This window comes from Trachinotus anak, unplaced genomic scaffold (genome assembly GCF_046630095.1).
Source record: "Trachinotus anak isolate AG129_WGS33_773 ecotype Australia unplaced genomic scaffold, CSIRO_AGI_Tana_v1 ptg000021l, whole genome shotgun sequence".
Taxonomy (NCBI): domain Eukaryota; kingdom Metazoa; phylum Chordata; class Actinopteri; order Carangiformes; family Carangidae; genus Trachinotus; species Trachinotus anak.
Genome location: NW_027273872.1, coordinates 22,514,205 through 22,534,805, shown reverse-complemented (window position 1 = coordinate 22,534,805; position 20,601 = coordinate 22,514,205). Strand labels below are relative to the sequence as shown.

At 41.8% G+C, this 20,601-nt stretch overlaps 2 protein-coding genes across 7 annotated transcripts; one reads left to right on the top strand and one right to left on the bottom strand.

Moving 5' to 3' along the window:
- Positions 1 to 1,304: 1,304 nt before the first annotated feature.
- Positions 1,305 to 13,970, bottom strand: pld7 (phospholipase D family, member 7). Of its 6 annotated transcripts, none has more exons than XM_071506720.1 (12): positions 13,666 to 13,970; positions 13,047 to 13,160; positions 8,332 to 9,261; positions 7,911 to 8,098; positions 7,567 to 7,747; positions 7,370 to 7,484; positions 6,346 to 6,473; positions 5,368 to 5,571; positions 4,401 to 4,540; positions 3,753 to 3,918; positions 3,541 to 3,640; positions 1,305 to 2,366 (listed from the first exon to the last, which is right to left on the bottom strand). In XM_071506720.1, the coding sequence occupies exons 1-12, from the start codon at positions 13,789 to 13,791 to the stop codon at positions 2,164 to 2,166; spliced, it is 2,595 nt and encodes an 864-aa protein (XP_071362821.1). In that variant the 5' UTR covers positions 13,792 to 13,970; the 3' UTR covers positions 1,305 to 2,163. The 6 variants fall into 6 exon arrangements, 5 of the variants coding, with proteins under 5 accessions (XP_071362821.1, XP_071362822.1, XP_071362825.1 ...); XM_071506721.1 differs by lacking the exon at positions 13,666 to 13,970 and adding an exon at positions 13,360 to 13,605; XM_071506724.1 differs by lacking the exons at positions 13,047 to 13,160; positions 13,666 to 13,970 and adding an exon at positions 11,264 to 11,399 and having other exon boundaries at positions 2,125 to 2,366.
- A 62-nt stretch (positions 13,971 to 14,032) lies between these two features.
- On the top strand, positions 14,033 to 20,478 carry gpr137 (G protein-coupled receptor 137). The gene is made up of 8 exons (XM_071506729.1): positions 14,033 to 14,166; positions 15,874 to 16,340; positions 16,656 to 16,705; positions 16,870 to 17,107; positions 17,432 to 17,581; positions 17,913 to 18,038; positions 18,160 to 18,278; positions 19,370 to 20,478. The coding sequence occupies exons 2-8, from the start codon at positions 15,960 to 15,962 to the stop codon at positions 19,464 to 19,466; spliced, it is 1,161 nt and encodes a 386-aa protein (XP_071362830.1). The 5' UTR covers positions 14,033 to 14,166; positions 15,874 to 15,959; the 3' UTR covers positions 19,467 to 20,478.
- The last annotated feature ends 123 nt before the right edge of the window (positions 20,479 to 20,601 follow it).

Sequence of the window (20,601 nt, the reverse complement as noted above, 5' to 3'; positions counted from 1 at the left end):
GGTTATCTGATTATCAGTGTTTCCTCTGTTTTCTTTTTGTCTTTTTTTGTGGTACAAACTTAAAACTTTGTATCCAACTACCTCTTGTTGTACCGTACTAAGGAAGGCCAGAAACATTAAGTAAGCACAAGAGAAGAGACGGTTGACTCCAGATAATCCACAGGACATGGTATAGAATATATTGTAGTTACAGTGAAAACTGTTGACAGATAAAATTGTGGATCATCCACATATTGTGGTGCTGTTGATTTTTTAGCCCCAGTAGAAGGTGGCCAGTCCATCAGTTTGGTCCAAACAGAAATATCCCGATGGCAGGGGGGTCTCTGCTCATTACACATGTATGTAGGAGCATGATTTCATGACATTGCAACTAGTTTGGAGCCGGTCATGGTCCACAACTTACTCGAGTGTGTTGTGTATCTAGCTGTAGTAGTTACACTTATGGAATAAACATTTTCATTGATTCTGTATTTTTCCATGAGGGAGAATGAGGAGATTTAATTTCGTGAGGTAATTCAACTTTTTTTTTGTAAAAACCATATGAAACACAAACTGTTATTTAAATGTATTTATTTTTTTTAATTTTTATGTCTGAACATCCAGTACTTTGGTTTGTGATCATGTAATTGAAAAACTAACAACATTCCCATCAGCCTCAGCTGTGCCCAGCTAACTACCAAATGTTACGTGCAGACAGGATAAACTAGGATTGAAATATCCATCCATTATCTGCACCGCTTATCCTTAAAGGGTCGCAGGGGGGCTGGAGCCAATCCCAGCTGACACTGGCCAAGGGCAGGGTACACCCTGGACAGGCTGCCAGTCCAACAACCATTCACGCCCACAGTCAGAGTCACCAGTAACCTATGTGCATGTCTTGGGCTGTGAGGGGAAGCCGGGGCCCCCGGAGGGAACCCATGCAGGCACGAGGAGAACATGCAAATAGAAAAGCCCCAGAACCTAGTGACAAGTGTTGCCCAGGATTGTAACATTATACCTGCTAAACATTAGTGTGCGAGCATTGTCATTGTGAGCATATTATCATGCTATTTTTAGCATTTAGCTCAAAGCACTGGTTTGCCTAAGTACAACCTCGCAGGGCTGCTAGCATGACTGTAGATGCTTGTTTACAATGTAAGTTAACATCAAATCTAAGAGTCACATAAATGAAATCCCATTCACTAATGAGTCAGAAAGAAATCTTAGTGTGGTCACTTTGATGAACCAATCTTAAGACCACATCTGTTCCTTCATCAACCTGTCTGATTTCATAGTTACCCAAGAAGCTCTCAGAGATCACCAGCTGGGGAACAGGTTTTATTTATATTCAATCATCCAGTAAACTGCTCGGTTTGTCCGGGGTCGACTGAAATGTTCCTGTTCCACCCAGAGCCAGGAGGTCCCTTTGTTTAACAGTCCAACATGTTCACTGATGACAGAAGCACAATCTCACACATAATACAGATAACCCTGGTAATGAACTGATCAAAGAAACAGCAGAGTAATTATTAGTACAGTAAAACAGATTCCGACAAGAAAAAATGGTTCTGTTCAAATCCAGAACAAACACTTCAATCAAAAAGCAAAGCAGACTCACTCATATTTGAGTGAGTTATTTCTGTCTACAGAGGTAAACGTTCAAATTGGATTTCTTTGTGAGCCTGCCATCAGTTATAACCCGAAAATTACCAGTATTTATACAAGAGTCTTGTACTGTTGGACTAACATCACGTCAAATGGTTTCACCACGCATGAATATTAACAGCGGACAGCTTCAGAAGCGTAAACATAGCCACGGTGTATGCACCTCTCAGTTTCCTGCATGAGTTTGTTAAAGCTTGGCACCAACATTTTTAAAGGAAAATATACAAAATGCTCCAGGCATAAAACAAATTGTACAAAGCGAGTTCCATTTCGCCTCAGCTCAAGTAAGAAAATTGTCAAAACATTACAGAGTATAAAAATAACACGTTCTGAAACTAAATATAAAATTGCAATTATATACAGAAATAGGCAGGCAGTCAGGAAACAGCAATGAAATGAACTGCGTTCAATCACACAGTACAGCAAGCTGATTTCTGCACAAGTAAAATAAAGTTCAAGTGGCAGGAGCAAGCAGGATGCTCATCTACAATGCAATGTGCTTTATTGAACAGCAAACCCTCAGTGTCGGCCATGAGGGCAGACGTCCACGCTGTCAATGGAGAGAGAGCTAGCGTACTGGGACCTCCAGTCTCTGAGGAAGAGGTCCTCTGCTTGGCTCTGCAGAGTCTGCTGGCCTTTTCCTACCTCTGAGCCCGTCTGGTTCACGACTAAGCCCACACCAGCGGTGTGAGTGAAGTAGTTCTCCGACCAGTTGGACGTCCCTATGGACACAAAGACTCATCAGTTAGACTGCATGACAGTCACAATGGGGTAAGTCACTGATTATACCAGAGGGCTCCTGTCAGAGTGTTACGAACAGTATACTTTTGATAGTAGGTTGAGGAGCTGAGAACTACTTTATAAAGTGTTGGGCAGTTTAATCTGCAAAAACCTCCATCTTCTAAAAAGAACTCTGTCTAGAATTGAATCGTGAGAACCTTATTTTGCATTAAGAATATTTCAACTTATTTTTAATTTATTTCAACTGTATAAAATTGATAGTAGAAATTCTGTAAATAAGCTGATTTGCATTGAAAAAGGCTAATATTCCTGCTACATTAGCAGATTTATTTCACTTTTTACAGGCAAACTAAATTAAGGGCTCAGTTTCAGACTTAAGCGACTGGATAAGAGGAATATTTTTCCTACTCTGTATCAGGTTTCTGAGGTTAATTGATTATATGTTTGATATGAAAAATGATCCATAAAATAGATGTGGTGGAGTTAAAGCACAAACTAGGAAAAAATGGCAATACTTGAGTAAATGAACTTTTGGTTATTGACGTGGGGTTGTGTGAGGCAGTTAGGAGAGGCAGCAGGGAACACAGCACACCATCAGTGATGTGCTGCTGTGCAAAATATGTTCTAGACACTTTTAAAAGATGTCCACCGACACAATCCAATATCTGTTTAAATGTAATGCTTCAGTTGGAATATTTTCAGCGGTTTATCTTCCCATCAAAACAGCTCTTTCCTTCAGTACTACATTTTCCCAACTGCTAAACTACCCTATTCTCACGCACAAGTACAACTACAGACACACTGTATTACACTGCAGCTGCAGGTCAGCTGAGTGAATCAGAGAGAGCCAAACTTCACTTTTGACAGGAAGATAAAGCGATGATGATAAAGCGTTGTTTCGGTGGGCGTCTTTTAAAAGTGTCTAAAACACGTTTTTCTGCTACAGTGCACATCAGCACATGACTCTGCTTCTGTGCTGGTGCTCTCTGCTGCCTCTCCTAACTGGCAGCGCACTGATCTCAATCTACTGCAGGTCATACACTGACTATGCATGACTACCTCACACAACCACTTAAAGTACACTGCATGATGATGTTTTTACTTATATTCTGAGTCACACTGGGTGTTTATGTCTGAGCAGCGGCAATAACACACCTATATAGACCACTCTGTCTGTGACCATGTACTTGGCGTGATTGACTCGTGCAAAGGGGATCTTCTTCTGCTCCGCTGTTGAAGGCACTGTAAAGATTTTCTGCAAAGACACAAAAGTAAATAAATGAATTAAACTGGAGTTCAGGCTCCATCATCATTGTGTTCAGTGCACTATGCTGTAGCCATTAAGGAAATGAAATCTCCCAACGTACTACATCAATGTCACATTTCAGCGGGGGCCTGTTGAGCACCAGCAGGGACTGCAGGAAGGTGAACATGGAGGCAGGCGAGTGCTCCCAGCAGCTGACCATCAGTCTGACCTGCACCGCTCTGGTGCAGGCTGCAGCACGCAGGGCGGAGTCGATGGCCGGCCAGAACCTGAGAGCAGGAGACCAGAGCACAGTTTTGCAGAAGACGGATCAATACTGTCGTGTACGTCTGTGGTGCTTTAGGGCAGATGAGGGAAATATAGGCAAGAAGGAAAAAGACGAGAGGTGGATAACACATTTTCCTTATGTATATTTTATAATGTACAGTGTGGGACACCATGAAATACATCACAGCTGGACTTCAGGCTGATTGGCTCTCTTCCAGTTTGGCAAATTTCCAGCATTTTAATTAAAAAGCTTCCAGTCAGCAGGTATACCTCATCTTAATTAGAGAAGCTTCTTTGTCAGCCAATCAGGGCCCAGCGTTGTGACCGTTCAATAAATGTCCACCTTACATTATTTTATACAGTAATACAGTAGCATGTATCTGATCAGTTCATCTGAATTGAAGTCTTCACATTGAGCTTTAGTGCATGATTTTGTCTGGAAAATCTTATGTGTGATGGTGAATTTGCTGGTGGCTCTTTGTACCTGAGGGGCTCTGTGAACTCAGACAAAGGAAGATAGTCCATGACGGAGATGTAAACGAATTTCTGGGCGTCAGTGATGACAGACAAGATGGTGGAGAGATCATCAGAGCGGCCGCGGGCTGAGATTTGTGGAGGGGCACTCTGCAGGAAACAGACACACACAACAAACAAGTTAACATCATGCTGAGAAGTTAACATCCAAATGTATTCAGTTTCCAAAAAGCTAAAACAAACAAGGCAACAGGGACAATGACATGTTATGACATTTGGAAGTAAATTAATCCAAATATCAATTTTGGAATAACAGCTGTTGATGTGTCATTTTCATTATCAGACATTATGATAAGACATCATCACACCTGCAGCCTGTTTATTAAAATCTGAACTAAATAACTAAGAATAAAAGGGCCATCACTTCTTACAGAGGCAACGACGGTAGAATAAACAGTGTGGCACTGGAGATATATTTGCATTTGGTTTCAGTCTGATTTACATCACGTTGAAGATGTCTCTGTGCAACACAATCGACAGACTACTTTCTGTGTCACGACTGCTGCAGACAGCACTCACTGTTAGCAGTGTTTATGCTATCTGCATGTACAGGTTTCTGATGCAACAGTGCATTCAGTTATCTTTATATTTTTCATTTCTTACCACAGTTCAGTTCATCTGTCCGCTTGATGAGCTTTAATGAGCTGTAATATATTATCAGCCATTTTAGGTTTAGATGTGATTACATTCCCTACAGTTCACTAGTTTGAAATAGGGTTTTACTTAAACTTTAAAACTGACCTGAGCTATTATTCAGGATTGGTTCAATTTAAATTTTTTTCATATGCTGGTATTGGTATTGACAATAACGTCTATATTATCACGTCAGTATCAGACCCATAGCGATCAAAAACAAACAGATTCTTAAAGAAATAAGTTCCTCTTAAAGGAGGCTCACAGACTTGTGTTGAACTTACAGACAGGTAGACTTGAGCAGGTACTCCATTGAACTTCAGATGTAGGGGATTCTGGGAGCTGGACTGGGCAGATAGGCGAGCAGGCCAGTACGGGGGCAGAGATCCATTGTGTGCCCCGCCGATGCTCCAGTACACCCCAAAGATCCCAAAGGCATCCTGAGCCAGGCAGCTGCAGTCCTCCACCAACAGACCCACCTCCTTCACCTTGGTCCAACAAACACCACCCAATGTATTAATTCTACTGTAGCCACAACTAGGACTGTGTTATTGACTGTGATGACTTTGCAGAGTTAAACCTTGAAGCCCCACTGATCTGGAAGCAGCACAAATATTCTGCTCTATTAAGACCCAAACGATAATCCAGATTATTTCATTCAATACAAAGATTGGGAAATGTATCATGTCCACTTATCCATCATTTGGAATAACACTGTTTGGATGCATTTGAATATTTAGACTTGACAAAATTTGCTTTTAAATTTACTTAATAATAACCACCAATAATAAGATGTGTTGAGATAAGAAGAGTATAAATATAACTTGCTTCAAATGTAAACATCAGTCAACAGCACTGCAAAGACCAAGCAGCAGTTCCCTGGCTGATGAAGTTTAATTACATTACCAGTTGTGTTGCCCTCCTTGAACGTCTATTACAGAGTAATACACCATCAGTCTGACGCTAATCTAAAAACTGCTGTCTCATTGTGGCCCAGTTGGTTTCGTTGTTACTTAAAACAGGTTTGGAGTTTTTTGTCTCTTTTTTAGAGCTTTTATCTGGGAGTCAGACTCATGATATTAACTGCTTGGGACATCAAATCTACTCAACAGTGATGTGATGTAAGGGGACAGTGATATAAGTCTCCCTCCTCATGCAAAAGGTTGTGTGGGGTAACCAGTGAACATGACGACTACTGACTTCAGCCATGCCTGCACTGATGCAGATACATTTGAAAAAGCACATTTGTCTCTGTGTGTTACCTGACTTAGAGAGCGCCAGTCCATGTTGGCACTACCCAGGTAGAAGTGCTTTTGATCCACCACCCACAGCTTGGTGTGGACGATGCCTCCAGTTACAGCTTTGAGGTCCACTTCTCTGACTTCTGCACCTGCAAGAGTCCAGTCCAGAGAGTTTCAACCCTCTCACACACAAAATGCATTGTTCTTTATATTACTTTGAATACCAATAAGTTTAAGTACCAACTGTTTTACAAAATTACATTCTACTAGCAACTGCATCAGCAGAAGATAATCCTCTTAACTATAAACAATTCTCTAAGGTTGCATTAAGTAAATTTGATGATGTTAATACAAATCTATGGAGTCTTAGGCTACATCCACACTACTACATTTTCGTTTTAAATCATTTTAAAACGGCATTTTAAAATGAGAACGATCTCTGTCCAGATGAGCGTTTTTGCTCCATATCAGAAATGATCTGCATTCATACTAACACACCTGAAAACGCACACATTTGTGACCATTCATGGACACTAGGCATGCGTGAGCCAGTGTAAACAGGAAGCTGTCTGTCTACTCTCAGGTGTACTCAGCTGATTAGTTGCAGAAAATACTATGAACAAGGAGCAGCAAAGACACCTGTAGTGTTAAAATGCAGGATTTAACTGAACAACAGCTGCTAGCAAAGACAACAAGGTCAGTAACACTTGTAATTCATTACTCATGTTGCTTTCACCACTGGTAGTCGAGGCTGTTAAGACCCAATCAAGGAGCGACTCAGTGTGTCTACATTGTTTCCAATGGTCTTCGTTTTTGCCCGTCCAGACTACAACGCAGCCCTGGAGTTTTCAAACTAAAACAGGGCCAGCAGCGTTTCCGAAACGCTCCGTTTTCAGGGCTCGAAAACTCTGGAGTAGTATGGACAGGCGGCGAAAACGTAGCAAAAGAGATGCGTTTTAAAATGAAAATGTAGTAGTAGTGTGGAGGTAGCCTCAGTTCATGGGAATGTGCTTCATGTGCTTCATGTTGTCAAATGATGTTGTACCTGTTGCAGCAAGCTCTGCTGTGTCTTGGGTTGAGGTCTGGGGGGCGTTGACAGCAATCTGAAGTTTCACACCTTTAGATTCAAGTTGTTTCAGGTGCTCAAAGACTTTTCGTCCCTGCAAAATGAATACATCAAAGGTTAAAAAAAAGAATTCAGTAGTGCTACAGCATGACACCGGGGCATGCTACTGTACTGACCTGAGAGTCAGAGGAGTCAGCGAACTCCACATCGTTGCCTCGTAGCGTGAAGTAGAAAGCAGCAATGTGGACTGAGCTGTTGGCCTTGTCCAGCAGATGCAGCCAACTGTCTGCGATGCTCCGTCTGGAGAAGGTAGAAAACTGGTAGAGTCCCACAGGGATGCTCTCCACTAGATGCACTCTGAACAGGGGAGAGGCAAATCCGAGTTACATCATCTCTACACCACACTAAATCCAGGCAGCATCCTAAATAAGCAGAGCAGGTCAACTTTCAGCAATGTCACAAACTTCTCCTTATCTTTCTCCAAAGACCAAGAGATTGACACTTTGTTGACATTTCCTACCGACAATCAGTGCTACAAGGCTCTGGTACTAAGCCAAAGCCCTCCAGCCAGTGCAGCTCCAGCTGAGCCGTGAGCTGGGCCACAGACATGGGAAGCCCGTAGTGCCAAACATGCTGGCCGAACCCTCCGAGGAGCAGCAAGGTGGTGGGCAGGAAGCAGAAGAGTGCAAAACTGGAGCATCCTGAGCGCTGCAAAGTGACAGAAATTGAATTTAAACTAATGAACAAGTGGGTAAAGTTTCAATCACTGTTTTGACAAGAGACTGGGAAACACATTAGGGCTGTGTTGCATACCACAGCTCTTACTGCAGGGTGTGGTGAAATTCCTTTAAATATGACTGACTCTGTTGATGAGACCATCAAGAATACACCATGACTGTTATGAGTGGAATCTATTAAGCAAGTACAGCAACATCACTCACCTTAGTTGACTTGGTTGATCTAACATTAGCAGGCTTTTCTGGTGCTACAGGAGAGGTGGATTCATCCACATCAGCTCTTTTCTCTGCAAGTGTTGAAAACTCTGACCGGATTATATGTGGTTTATGATGGTCCTCCACCTCTCCTACGCTGTGGTGCTCAACATTTTCATCTGTTGAATCCTCCTCGCATTCAACGTCTGATGAAGATCTACTGTCCTTTACTTCAAGTATGTTCATTGGCTGTTTTTCCCATGGTGGTTCTTCGTCCATGATTGCATCCACTTGGTTGACCTCAGCTGTGTGAGCAACCTCTGCAGACTCAGACTTTTCGCTGTCTCCAGAAGCAGTGAGGGTGATCCTGCTTTTAGCCTCAACATCATACTTCTCTGCTGCGTCTTCTTGTGGTGTTTGGCTGAGGGAGCCCTCATGTGGAAGGTGACTTACAGGGGCATCTGGTAAGGTATCAGCTTCTATCTCTAAGGCTTTGTCTTGCTCTGACCCTTGTTCTGGTCTAAGGGCGGGCCTCGGGCTGGCAGTCATAAAAGGATGCTGCACAGACTCAGACAAACTCCAGCTCTTGGGTGTAGTGATTAGGGAGCTATGAATGGCTTCAGCGCTGCCTTCAAAGCCAATTTTGGGGGTACGGACTGATGGCAGGAGGAGTGCTGTTTCTCTGACATCAGGTGGTTTGGTCTTTGAAGCCTCCACACTTCCACATCCAGCTTTCGAAAGAGGCTGAGCTACAAGGACAGGGGTATCTTTTTTGGGAACAGGCAGCTCTGCCTGCTGGCTGGCACTGGTAGGTCGTTTATGGAAAGTAGGGATTCGAGAAACCGGTTTCCCTCCTTTACGGTTCATGTCTTCTTTCTCCTCAAGCTCTTTTTTGGCAGCCTGTAGACGGTCCAGCACAACACTACAGTTTTTCAGTTCCTGAGGAAGACAGAACCTCATTAGAAGAAGCATACATCTCTTGCGTGGATAAAAAAAAAATGTCATAGCACCTATACACACAAGTTTTAACCCAGTGACTCTGAATAGCCTCATGGCCACACCTTTCGTTACACATAACATCTGATGCACCTTTAAAAAGCCAGCAGTTAAACATCAACAGACTCAGATAAACTCAATATGCTCCATTCTTTCTTTTACTCTACACAACAACATCAACTGTATATTATCTGAAGAGGCTTCTGTGGCACTAAAAGACCTAGAGTAGCCACACCTATTCAAAATAGCTCTCCTGACTGGTACACCCTCCACATGGTCACCGCAGGCTGTTTAACATATTGTTATGGATGTTAATATTTGTTTATGAACTTGACATGAGTGTTGCCATGGCTACAATATAATTTAACATGACGCTCTGATAGCAGTTAAAGCTGAACATTCTAACTTGCTCTGTGCACAGTGCTACTTTTCACAAATACTCTGATATTCCATGGCAACCATACTTCAGATTTCCTCAAAGGGTGTGGACAGGCTGCTGGCTGTATTTCTGAGGATGCTGAATTATTCTGACCACAAATTGAATTGTAATCTCACCACAAATGTGTTTCTTGGCCAGATAATGAAGGTTCATATGTAGCTCAATTTCCAAATAGTCTCACTATTTGTCTTACTGTCTGTCTACGTAACTACATAAGCCTTTTTCTTGAGAGACATCTTGACATGCCACAGTAGGAAATGTCACTGAAATGACACTGCTTACTGGGACAGAGCCATCAGTAATGTTGTTAGTAACTGCTGTGCTTTCTCTACCATGACAAGTAAAAATGTGTGCTGAGAAACAGGCTGATTAGGCCCAGTTGATACAGGACGATTGTTTGGCAGATGTCAACAACATCATTTGATAAAAATCACACACTTAGATGTTAACCAACATTCTTTTGTAATAAACAAACTAAATAAACAAATTCTTGCCAATTACCTGCCAATCTGTGCAATGATACCAATATATCTGCAGTAAGATAACAATAGCTGATGCATAAGCCTGGCTCCAAACTATGTTTTATGAAGTAAGGTCTTGACCTTACCCTGTAAAGTGCCTTGAGATAATGTATATTATGATTTGGCGCTATACAAATAAAATTGAATTGAATTGAATTGAATTGAACTTCCCCTTTTATGATAGTAAAGCACTTTATGACATCTGCTCTTCAAAATGACTACATCTAGATATATAAAGTTAAAGCCCAACTGATTTATTAACAGGCCCTAATGGAACAGATGCATCAGTAGCAGCAAATATGTGGGCAGATAGGAAAAAAAGGAATTCCAATATATTATGTAATCGGTTGTAGGCTGCATTGTTATGTATATACAGTACAACCCTAATGTCATGTCTAATATTCTTAATTTAAGTCAGATACAGTATTGTGCAACAGTTTTTGATGTTTTAGGTATTTTGACTGATTATGCTATCCCATCAGGGAGGCAGTTTCAAATTCATTCTGCAGCATGGCAACAACTCTAAACATTCAGCCACAATCATAAAAAAAAAAAAAAAAAAAAAAAAAAAAAAAACTATCTTCAGCAACAAGAAGAACGAGGAGTCCTGCAGCAGACGGTCTACTACTGGGATTACATGGAGAGACAAAAGACCCTGAGAGAGCCTTAATCCCCTGAAGAACTGTGTACAGTGCATCCGGAAAGTATTCACAACGCTTCACTTTTTCCACATTTTGTTATGTTACAGCCTTATTCCAAAATGGATTAAATTCATTTTTTACCTCAAAATTCTACACATAATACCCCATAATGACAAAGTGAAAAAAAGTTTGCTTAAAATTTTAGCAAATTTCTTAAAAATAAAAAACAAAAATATAACATGTACATAAGTATTCACAGCCTTTGCTCAATACTTGGTGAAGCACCTTTGGCAGCAATTACAGCCTCAAGTCTTTTTGAGTATGATGCTACAAGCTCGGCACACCTATGTTTGGGCAGTTTCTCCCATTCTTCTTTGCAGAACCTCTCCAGCTCCATCAGGTTGGATGGGGAGCGTTGGTGCACAGCCGTTTGCAGATCTCTCCAGAGATGTTCAGTCAGGTTCAAGTCTGGGCTCTGGCTGGGCTGCTCAAGGACATTCACAGAGTTGTCCCAAAGCCACTCCTTTGTTATTTTGGCTGTGTGCTGAGGGTCGTTGTCCTGTTGGAAGATGAACCTTCACCCCAGTCCGAGGTCCAGAGCGCTCTGGAGCAGGTTATCTTCAAGGATGTCTCCTTCAGGTGCCTTTTGGTCAAACTCCAGGCGGGCTGTCATGTGCCTTTTACTGAGGAGTGGCTTCTGTCTGGCCACTCTACCATACAGGCCTGATTGGTGGAGTGCTGCAGAAATGGTTGTCCTTCTGGAAGCTTCTCCTCTCTCCACAGAGCAACGCTGGAGCACTGTTAGAGTGACCATCGGGTTCTTGGTCACCTCCGTGACTAAGGCCCTTCTGCCCCGATCGCTCAGATTGGCCGGGCGGCCAGCTCTAGGAAGAGTCCTGGTGGTTCCAAACTTCTTCCATTTACGGATGATGGAGGCCACTGTGCTCACTGGGACCTTCAATGCTGAAGAAATTTTTCTGTACCTTTCCCCAGATCTGTGCCTCGATACAATCCTGTCTCGTAGGTCTACAGACAAGTCCTTGGACTTCATGGCTTGGTTTGTGCTCTGACATGCACTGTCAACTATGGGACCTTATATAGATGGGTGTGTGCCTTTCCAAATCATGTCCATCAACTGAATTTACCACAGATGGACTCCAATCAAGTTGTAGAAACATCTGAAGGATGATCAGTGGAAACAGGATGCACCTGAGCTCAATTTTGAGTGTCATGGCAAAGGCTGTGAATACTTTTTTGGTTTTTTATTTTTTATATATTTGCAAAAATTTTCAAGCAAACTTATTTCATTTTGTCATTATGTGGTATTGTGTGTAGAATCTTGAGGTAAAAAATTAATTTAATCCATTTTGGAATAAGGCTGTAACATAACAAAATGTGGAAAAAGTGAAGCGCTGTGAATACTTTCCTGATGCACTGCATATTCTATCTTCTCCGAGATGCTTGGAAAAACCAACCAGCCAAACACCTTAAAACTGTATGCAAGTGTACAAAGGAGAAGTGGTGCTGTTTTAAGTGAAAGAATGTTCACAGCAAATACTGATTTGATTTAGGTTTTTCATGTCTGCTCTAAAGATTATTTCCCCAAATAAAAAACAAGAACTACATTTAAGGAGTGTTTACATTATGTGATAATGAAAATAAACGTTAGCCAATATATAAACAAAACGGAAATATTGATTTTGACATTGGCCTCAGAGCTCCAGCACCAGTTAAGCTCTCCTGCTTAAATACTCACAGCTTTAATATACAGTATAAATCAACTTTACTTCTCTGCAAGCAGAGTAAGGGAGATTAAGACATTTCTGCACCAGTGTGTCATTATTTCCTGGTTTTGATTATATGCCACAGACACAACACACACACACACACACACACACACACACACACACACACACAGAGACACACACACAGACACACACACAGACATACACACAGACACACACACAGACACACAGGATTATTTCCTTCACCACAGTGGTGCATGAATGAGAACTGGCCACACCCATGCATCCTTTGTAGGCTCTTATTTTCCTGCCTATACAAAACAACATCTGTATAGCAAAAGGTGTGTTTGTTTGAGTTTCTGTCGGGTGAATAATAGCCTACCGTCAGATCTGCCTCCTCAGCAGCTTCCTCCTCCAGCTCAGCCGGGGGACTGTCGCTCCGGAGCGTCTCCATCACTTGGCTCTGGACAGGCTCGGAGTCTGACTCATCCGACTCCTGACAGGACCACATCGGTTACATTCATGGGTCATAAGCAGCAAGCAGCATTGTAATAAAGCATTATAGAAGAAGACTCACAGTGTGTATCGGTTGTATCTTAATCTAAACCATGCGACATTATAACAAAAAAGAACATAAGAGGCACACTTCTTATTACCTTCACAAAGAAAAACCCTCAGGCATAAAACAAACTTACCATAATGCGGTAACTCGCTCGGTAACAAGTTTTGGCTAGGCACAGGGGTCCACGCTCACGTTTCCTCTTAACCGCTATGCTAACCAGCTAAGCAAATATTAGGCAAACTGAAGTTGCATCAGCAGTAAAAGAAACACTGCAGGTAAAGGCAGACTGATGTCTATGTAATCGTCCCCGGAGTATTTTTCTCGGGTTAGCCAGTTGACGCCGCTGCCGTTGACGCTAGCGACCAGCTACGTGGCCGACTGTGAAGTTTTCAGCAGCGGAGGAAGAGGAGGCGGAAAAGCTGAGTAATAAAATACCCACCTCGTACGTAGTTCTCCCCTGCAGGCGGGTCGACCTTCTCGGTGTTGCCTTTACTGTGTCTAGTAACTCTAGCTCCCTCGCCTGACTCGGGTTGATGGATTTTCTGGATCGCAGCACCATAGGCATCTTGGACCACTTTAATAATGCAGCGCTGTCGTGACAGGAGGTTAACGGACAGACGGAGCATAAAGAGCAGTCCGTTTGTCTAATGAGGGCCCTCTGTGCTATTCAAAACCGGCTCTCAGCAGCTGCTAGTTATCGAAATACAATTTGTCACTGACCTCTAAACAAATCGAGCGTTAAATGTGATTTATATGCAACGTCCTCCTTAAGATAAGTAAACAACAAATTGAAGATACCGCGATTTCCTGTAGTCGCTGATTGGCGGCTCGAATCAAACCGGAGGCTCCGCCCATCAGACGTTACCCAGGTCACAACCCGGAAACGAGGGATTACCGTCGGCTGCTGCGGATCAAGGACCTCAGTGTTTCCTGAATTAAGGTCTGTGACCGTCGTTTCATGATCGCTGACAGCTTAAACATGTCATTTCTTTTGTGAACAGGCAAAGCGACAACTAAAAATGTTTCGCTTTCACGTGAATTAACGGCGTAGTTAGCTTGAGTTAGCTTGGTTAGCCGTTTAACTGAACAGAGCACTAGAGACCAAGGTAAAGCACGGCCGCTTTACTGAGTTTCACAGGTTACTGAGATATTTTCAGCGGGATTTAACACCGGTACAATATGATAACATAAAACTCCTCATCACACATTACTTTACTAACGTGTGAAATGATCATTTTTGACGAAAATGACATAATGTGTGCCACCATAATGTGGCTGTTATGTAATTATGGCACTTAAGTTTAATGGGTCGTTGCTGGGCAATGTCTTTGTGTTGAAACTGTAGTGACATTGTCATTAATAGTAAGCAAACGATACAGATTTCTCCCGGTATGTGTGTGGTGAAATACTTAAAAAATGGAAATGATGAGTTTTAGTTTAACTTCCCCTTACTGTCCAGTCATGTTAAAGAACAACAAATCCTGAAAGTTGAGAAGCAGGGATCAGAGAATAATTTGATTATTTTTTTATTTTGCCCGAAAAAAAGAGATTGAAACATTGAATTATCAAAATAATTACTAATTTTGTGTCAGTTGACGAATCAATAAATTGACTAATCGGTGCAGCTCAAATTCAAAGACTGATTTCTGAGAGACCCGGTCAAAATGACAGCATGAGATTGGTATCACATGCAGTGATTACACAAGGACACACATCATTCATTGACAACAGTCACATTTGACACAACGAAACGTGACTGGAGACATAAAACTTTACTATTCAAAACAAGGAAACTAAACATTTTTTGAATATGATGTTTAAACGCCTGACATCAAGGGAGCGTTACCAGACAAAGTTTATCTTGTAAATTTTTCTGAGCCCATGATGGACAGTATACAGTTTTATGAAATTGAGCAGACACTGAAGATTGTCTATCTAGATTATTTGTCTGACGTGTGTTAGAAACAAGAGAAGTGATTTTAGAAAGGAAACAGGAACTTTTACCAAGAAAGAGAAAAGGGTACATATAAACCTTTCTCTGTAGTTCCAGTGAAATCTATTGAGTTAACATGTATAAATGACAGTGATCCCTTGTTCTAATGTTCAAAATAAAATACAGGGATGAGCCTATGAAGCAATGTGTCTGATGCCCACATGTACAGGTTATCTGAAACAATTAGAAATCTGCAATGGGCAAGATCATTTGTTGCAAAGGAAACATTTCATTCTGAAATACACCTGAAAGGGTTTCAGTCTAACTTCCTGTCACCAGCCAGAAAAGTACGTAGTGTCCTGATTGATTTATAAGTAATCATTTGTGATTTGACAATGTTTGCAAGTACTACTGACATACACAAGAAATTTTTGTATAGTACAGTTGGATGATATTGATAAAATATGTTTCAGTCTTATGTCATTTACATCACAATAGTCATATAATGCATAATAATAACATTTAATATAGATTTAATAAAGTTTGATTGACGGGAGTGATACCTCATTAAATCTCTTACAGTTCACAAATTCATATCCACCTACTTTATTAGAGTTATCAAGCTATAATTTCTCCTCCGTATAGCCCAGCTCAAGCTCAGAGTGTTCTGGTCAAGACCTTCTGACCCGCTGTGATTTTATTTTTCACTTTCAGGTCTCTTATGTAAACCCTTCACGCTAAGAGGAGAAGGTTAGGCAGGTTCTCTGTGATGATGGACAGTTAGCTCCGACAGTACCCCGATGGAAGCTCCAGTCACAGCTGCCCCTCCTCCCAACTCCTCCACTCTGCCCCCCCCAGTTCCCCTTCGTCCGGCTGTTGCCCCGTCAGTTCAGCTCGGCTTCACCATCCTCTACACCACTCTGTATGCCGTCCTCTTCCTGGTGGTGTACGTCCAGCTCTGGCTTCTCTACCTCTACAGGCACAAAAGATGGAGCTACCAAAGTGTTTTTCTGTTCCTCTGTCTGCTCTGGGCTGCTCTCCGCACCACCTTGTTCTCCTTTTACTTCTTTAATGCCCTGGAGGCCAACCACCTACCTGTTACGGTCTACTGGCTGCTCTACTGCTTCCCTGTTTGTCTGCAGTTCTTCACGCTCAGCCTCATTAACCTGTATTTTACTCAGGTAAGGCTGGGGAGAGTGGAGCTGGGATTATTCTCTTGAATCTACTGTTGGAAACTGACAGAAAGTCTATAAGAAGAACTGGTCTGATGCATGCCGTTATTGAATAAGTGAATAATTCATGTCTCTTTATGTAATCTTTGAGCAGGGGAATTCCTTTCAGTAACTGTCTGTCAAACAGTTATTTGAAGTGCAGTTAGTAATCGCTTTAGAGAGACCGAAAGTAACATGTGAATGTGGTATTCTTTGCTTTTAGTTTCATTTTGAATGCCTACTGTTGTTGTTTACCATGTTGCATATTTCTCTTTTGTACCACAGGTGTTGCTCAAAGTGAGAGAGTCTTCCAGCTTGGATGGGGGCAGAAGACTGTAAGTTATACACCACAGTAAAAAAGAAAAAAATCCCTGCATGCTTCGAGAGTAATACTGTATCAAGCTTTTGCTTTGGCCCTTGATTATCTTGACTGAGCCTCTAAAACACCTTATGGCTGCAGATTCATTCCTCACTCTGGTGTCACTCATGTCTTCCTCAGGTGGCTGGCACGGTGCGCCTATGCTGCATTGAGCGCTGTCTTCCTCTGTGTCAACGTGGTTTGTGCGGCTCTTGGGGACAGAGGCCGTGGTGGGTCGGGGGAGCGGACTTGGAACCTGGTTCTGGTTCGAGTCATTGTTAATGACTCGCTCTTCATCCTGGATGCGGTGTTGCTGGCCGCTTTGCTGATGCTTCTGACCAGGCACTCGCACTCCACTAGCCCCTACCTGGTCAGCAAGGTGCGCTCAGCTTCAATCCCCAGAGAGTTAAAATGTGAAAATGCAGCAATAAAATTAAGTTAAAGGGCCACTTCACCTATTTTACCCATCAAGATTAGTTTTGTGTTCAGGATAAGTTCTATTCATCTGAAGAAAACAGTTGCATTGTGTCTTTTGTGGCTCTGGAGATGCTTTGTCCAGATGTGTTCGGCATCTGCTGCATCTGTTTTGACCATTCTTTTATTAATGTAACTCTTGCAAATCATGGAAAGTTAGAGTACCACTTTAAACATAAAGCACGTCTTACCCTCCTCTGTAACTAACAGTGCCTTTCTACCTGACCAGGGGACCACCGTGTGCCGCACAGCAGCACTGGGAGCAGCAGTGATCTTCTTGTTTGCCAGTCGAGCCTGCTACAACCTGACAGTCCTCTTTCTGTCCCAGAATCACCAAGTGGAGTCATTTAATTTTGACTGGTACAACGTCTCTGACCAGGTAATTGACAAAATTAACACTCAAGTTGCCTTACCAAGCTGTTTCGTTAAATGATGGGATGCTTTCAACCAGGCTCCTGTATGCCATTTCAAGTATGTGTTGCCTAATGCCAAAGCTCCTCAGCTTCCTGATTAAGAACTATTGTAGCTTAGCTTTCTAACATCCTCTGATGTTTGGATCCATCCACCCTTTAACACAGTGTTCAGCCTGGGTCACGTCAGCAGTACAGCAGAACACGCAGGTCCTGATGGTTGATCGTAATAAAGTTAATGCCTTGGGTAGTAAAAATGCTAGTACACTACGAGGTAATGCTACCTGTGTGTATTTGTAGGCTGACCTGCGCTATGAACTAGGCGACAGCGACTACCTGGTGTTCGGCGCCATCCTCTTCATATGGGAACTGCTCCCGACCAGTCTGCTCATCCTTATCTTCAGGGTTCGCCAGCCTACTCAGGAGGTAGTCAGTGCATCTGAAAGACACTGGAATAATATCAACTACATATAGAAATTTGAATTTGAAACTTGATGTAGGATGTGTATAGTTGAAGCAGCATGTGTGTTTTTTCTGATCCTCGCAGACCAGCAGCATGGCCATTAACAACAGGGTCCTACCTCGTCCATATTTCTTTGATGACCCTCAAGGCAGCGATGAGGACATGCCTGTTCCATGGGCACGCAGTTCACATCCACAATCAAGGTACAATCAAAGCAGATTAGACTCACAGTTACCTATTTAATTAGTCCATTGACAGAACAGTAATATGGATTATAAAATCAGGATTTGACTGGCTCCAACTCACAATTATTTGGACTGATCGATTAATCTGCAGATTTTTTGAAACGGACATGTTTGAGTCAAGTTTTCTTTTCACTTTTCCGTGATAGAAAAGTATGAAACCCAACAAATATTCACATTGAAAAACTGGGTCCAGTTAATCTTTTTAATCATTTTTGCTTCAAAGACTTGGCAACTGGTGGCCCGTTCTGCAATTTCTCTAGTTCAAACAAGCTTTTAGCTCTAATGATGAAAAGTTCTGACAGGAGGTTCCAAAGGTTCTGTTGCTTACTTGACAGACCTCTGAAAGAGTGGATATATGATGTGTGATATGAAAAAATAAAACCAGTTCAATGTGTCTATCAAACGTAGAATATGTGACTGTGGCCACATGTGAACAGTAATAAAGTAAATTTAAGTTGCACATTAATCAGTTTCTTAAATTAGCCTTTGATGTTCAGGCCCGCCACGTAAAAGGGTTAGGAAAAAATTGGCCCGAAGCCAAACCGATTTGCTGACCCCAGCTTTAAAGACTGTTGCAGATCATTTTTCTGTCAATCGACTGATCAGTTATTCATTGCAGCTCTAACTTTATATCCTTCTACAATCAAGGCTTTGGGTTTTGCTTTGCTTTTGTAAGTTGGACAAAGCAAGACATTTGAAGACATCACCTTAAGCTTAAGGAAACCAGTTTCTGACATTTTATAGATAATAATTAATTAATCAGCTCCGCATTACAAGTCATGCAGGTTTTAAATATAAACCATCAGGTCTAGAGCAGATTAACAAAGTAAACTTGTCTAAGTACAGTGTCAGACTAGATAAAATGTCTCACCTCTGCAGAGAGGTGAGACATTTGGTGCTCAGGCTCACTTCCTGATTGGCTGCATTGCATTGTGATACTGTGAGATGGAAATGACCAACTGAAATTCACCATACCAGACTCCTCATACACTGCACAGTGGGCATAAATGTCATCATTGGCTCCTCTTCTTCTTCTTGCTCTGTTTCAGCTGGTATGGAGCAGAGACTGCTCCTCTCCTGTTTGCCACCAACCCTCCAGACCAGAACCACCAGCACCACTCGTTCTACTCCACCCCCCAGAACTGACCCTGACTCCTGACCACGATCAAGGCTGTGGTATATATTTTAGCAGTTTTTGCACTGAAAGTCTCAGGAAATCAGCAGCAAACAGTGAATATGCACCTTGTAGTTTTTGAACAGAGAATAAATTAAAAATCTTTCTAGGCTCAAAGGGAACATAGACGGTGGGAAAAGCCCCGCCAGATGTGAATGGCCAAAAATTGTGCTCAGTGAGCTCTGTATAAAGGTTAAGCTGAGGTTTAGCCACAAGTTGTTACCTTGTTTTAAATAAGTCATTGTTGGTATGACCAGGTGAACTAGCTCTTACAATTCCTAAAAATGGCACATTTAGCTTCATTAGCATTCCTTAATAAATGAATACATGTAATGCAGTGTAGGTTATCACAGCATGTGATCACAGCATGTGATAACCACTGGTAACAGGCATTGATGGTACTATTTTAGTTTTGTACAGTTTAAACAAAGGGAACTTCTCTTACACTGTTTCAAGTGTATTGGAAACAGACTCATACAAATGAACAACGGTCTCTTGTTGGCATTTTGTCTTTACAGCAAAGTGCTGTTTTCTTTAAGACCACTAATGTCTTTCGTAACCTTTAATAAATAATTCAACATCAGCTCAGCAGGATCTCTTTTCTAGTCTAGAAAGTCTAGTCTTTGTTTGTTATGTCTTATGGCCAGTGTCTGTTATTCTTTCAGTTTGTATGTCACATCTGTAACGAGAGTTCTCATTTTACATTTGCAAAATTGATTCTGATTCTTATCCCTTTCCTGTATTATTGTATTGTGATTTAAGTTTAACTTATTGTGTAACTATAGTTCTACCTTTTAATTGTAGCTGATAATCAGATGTTATTTTCCTACATGTCTTTTCTAGAATGAGGCTTCCTCATAGTGAGTCACTCACCTGTGGTTTTTACTTCACCACGACTGACATTTACTATGTAAACAACAAACCAATAATAATAAAAATGAACCTGTTCAGCCTGTTGCTAAGCAGAACATGTATGTGGGAAAAGTGCTGTGTTTTTATCATAGAACATATACACTTCATTTGTGCCAAACAGGGCATGTGAAAGTGTTTCAGGATTTTAAACATTTTTCAAACCTTACAATCAGTCAGTTTTCCACAGGCTCTACA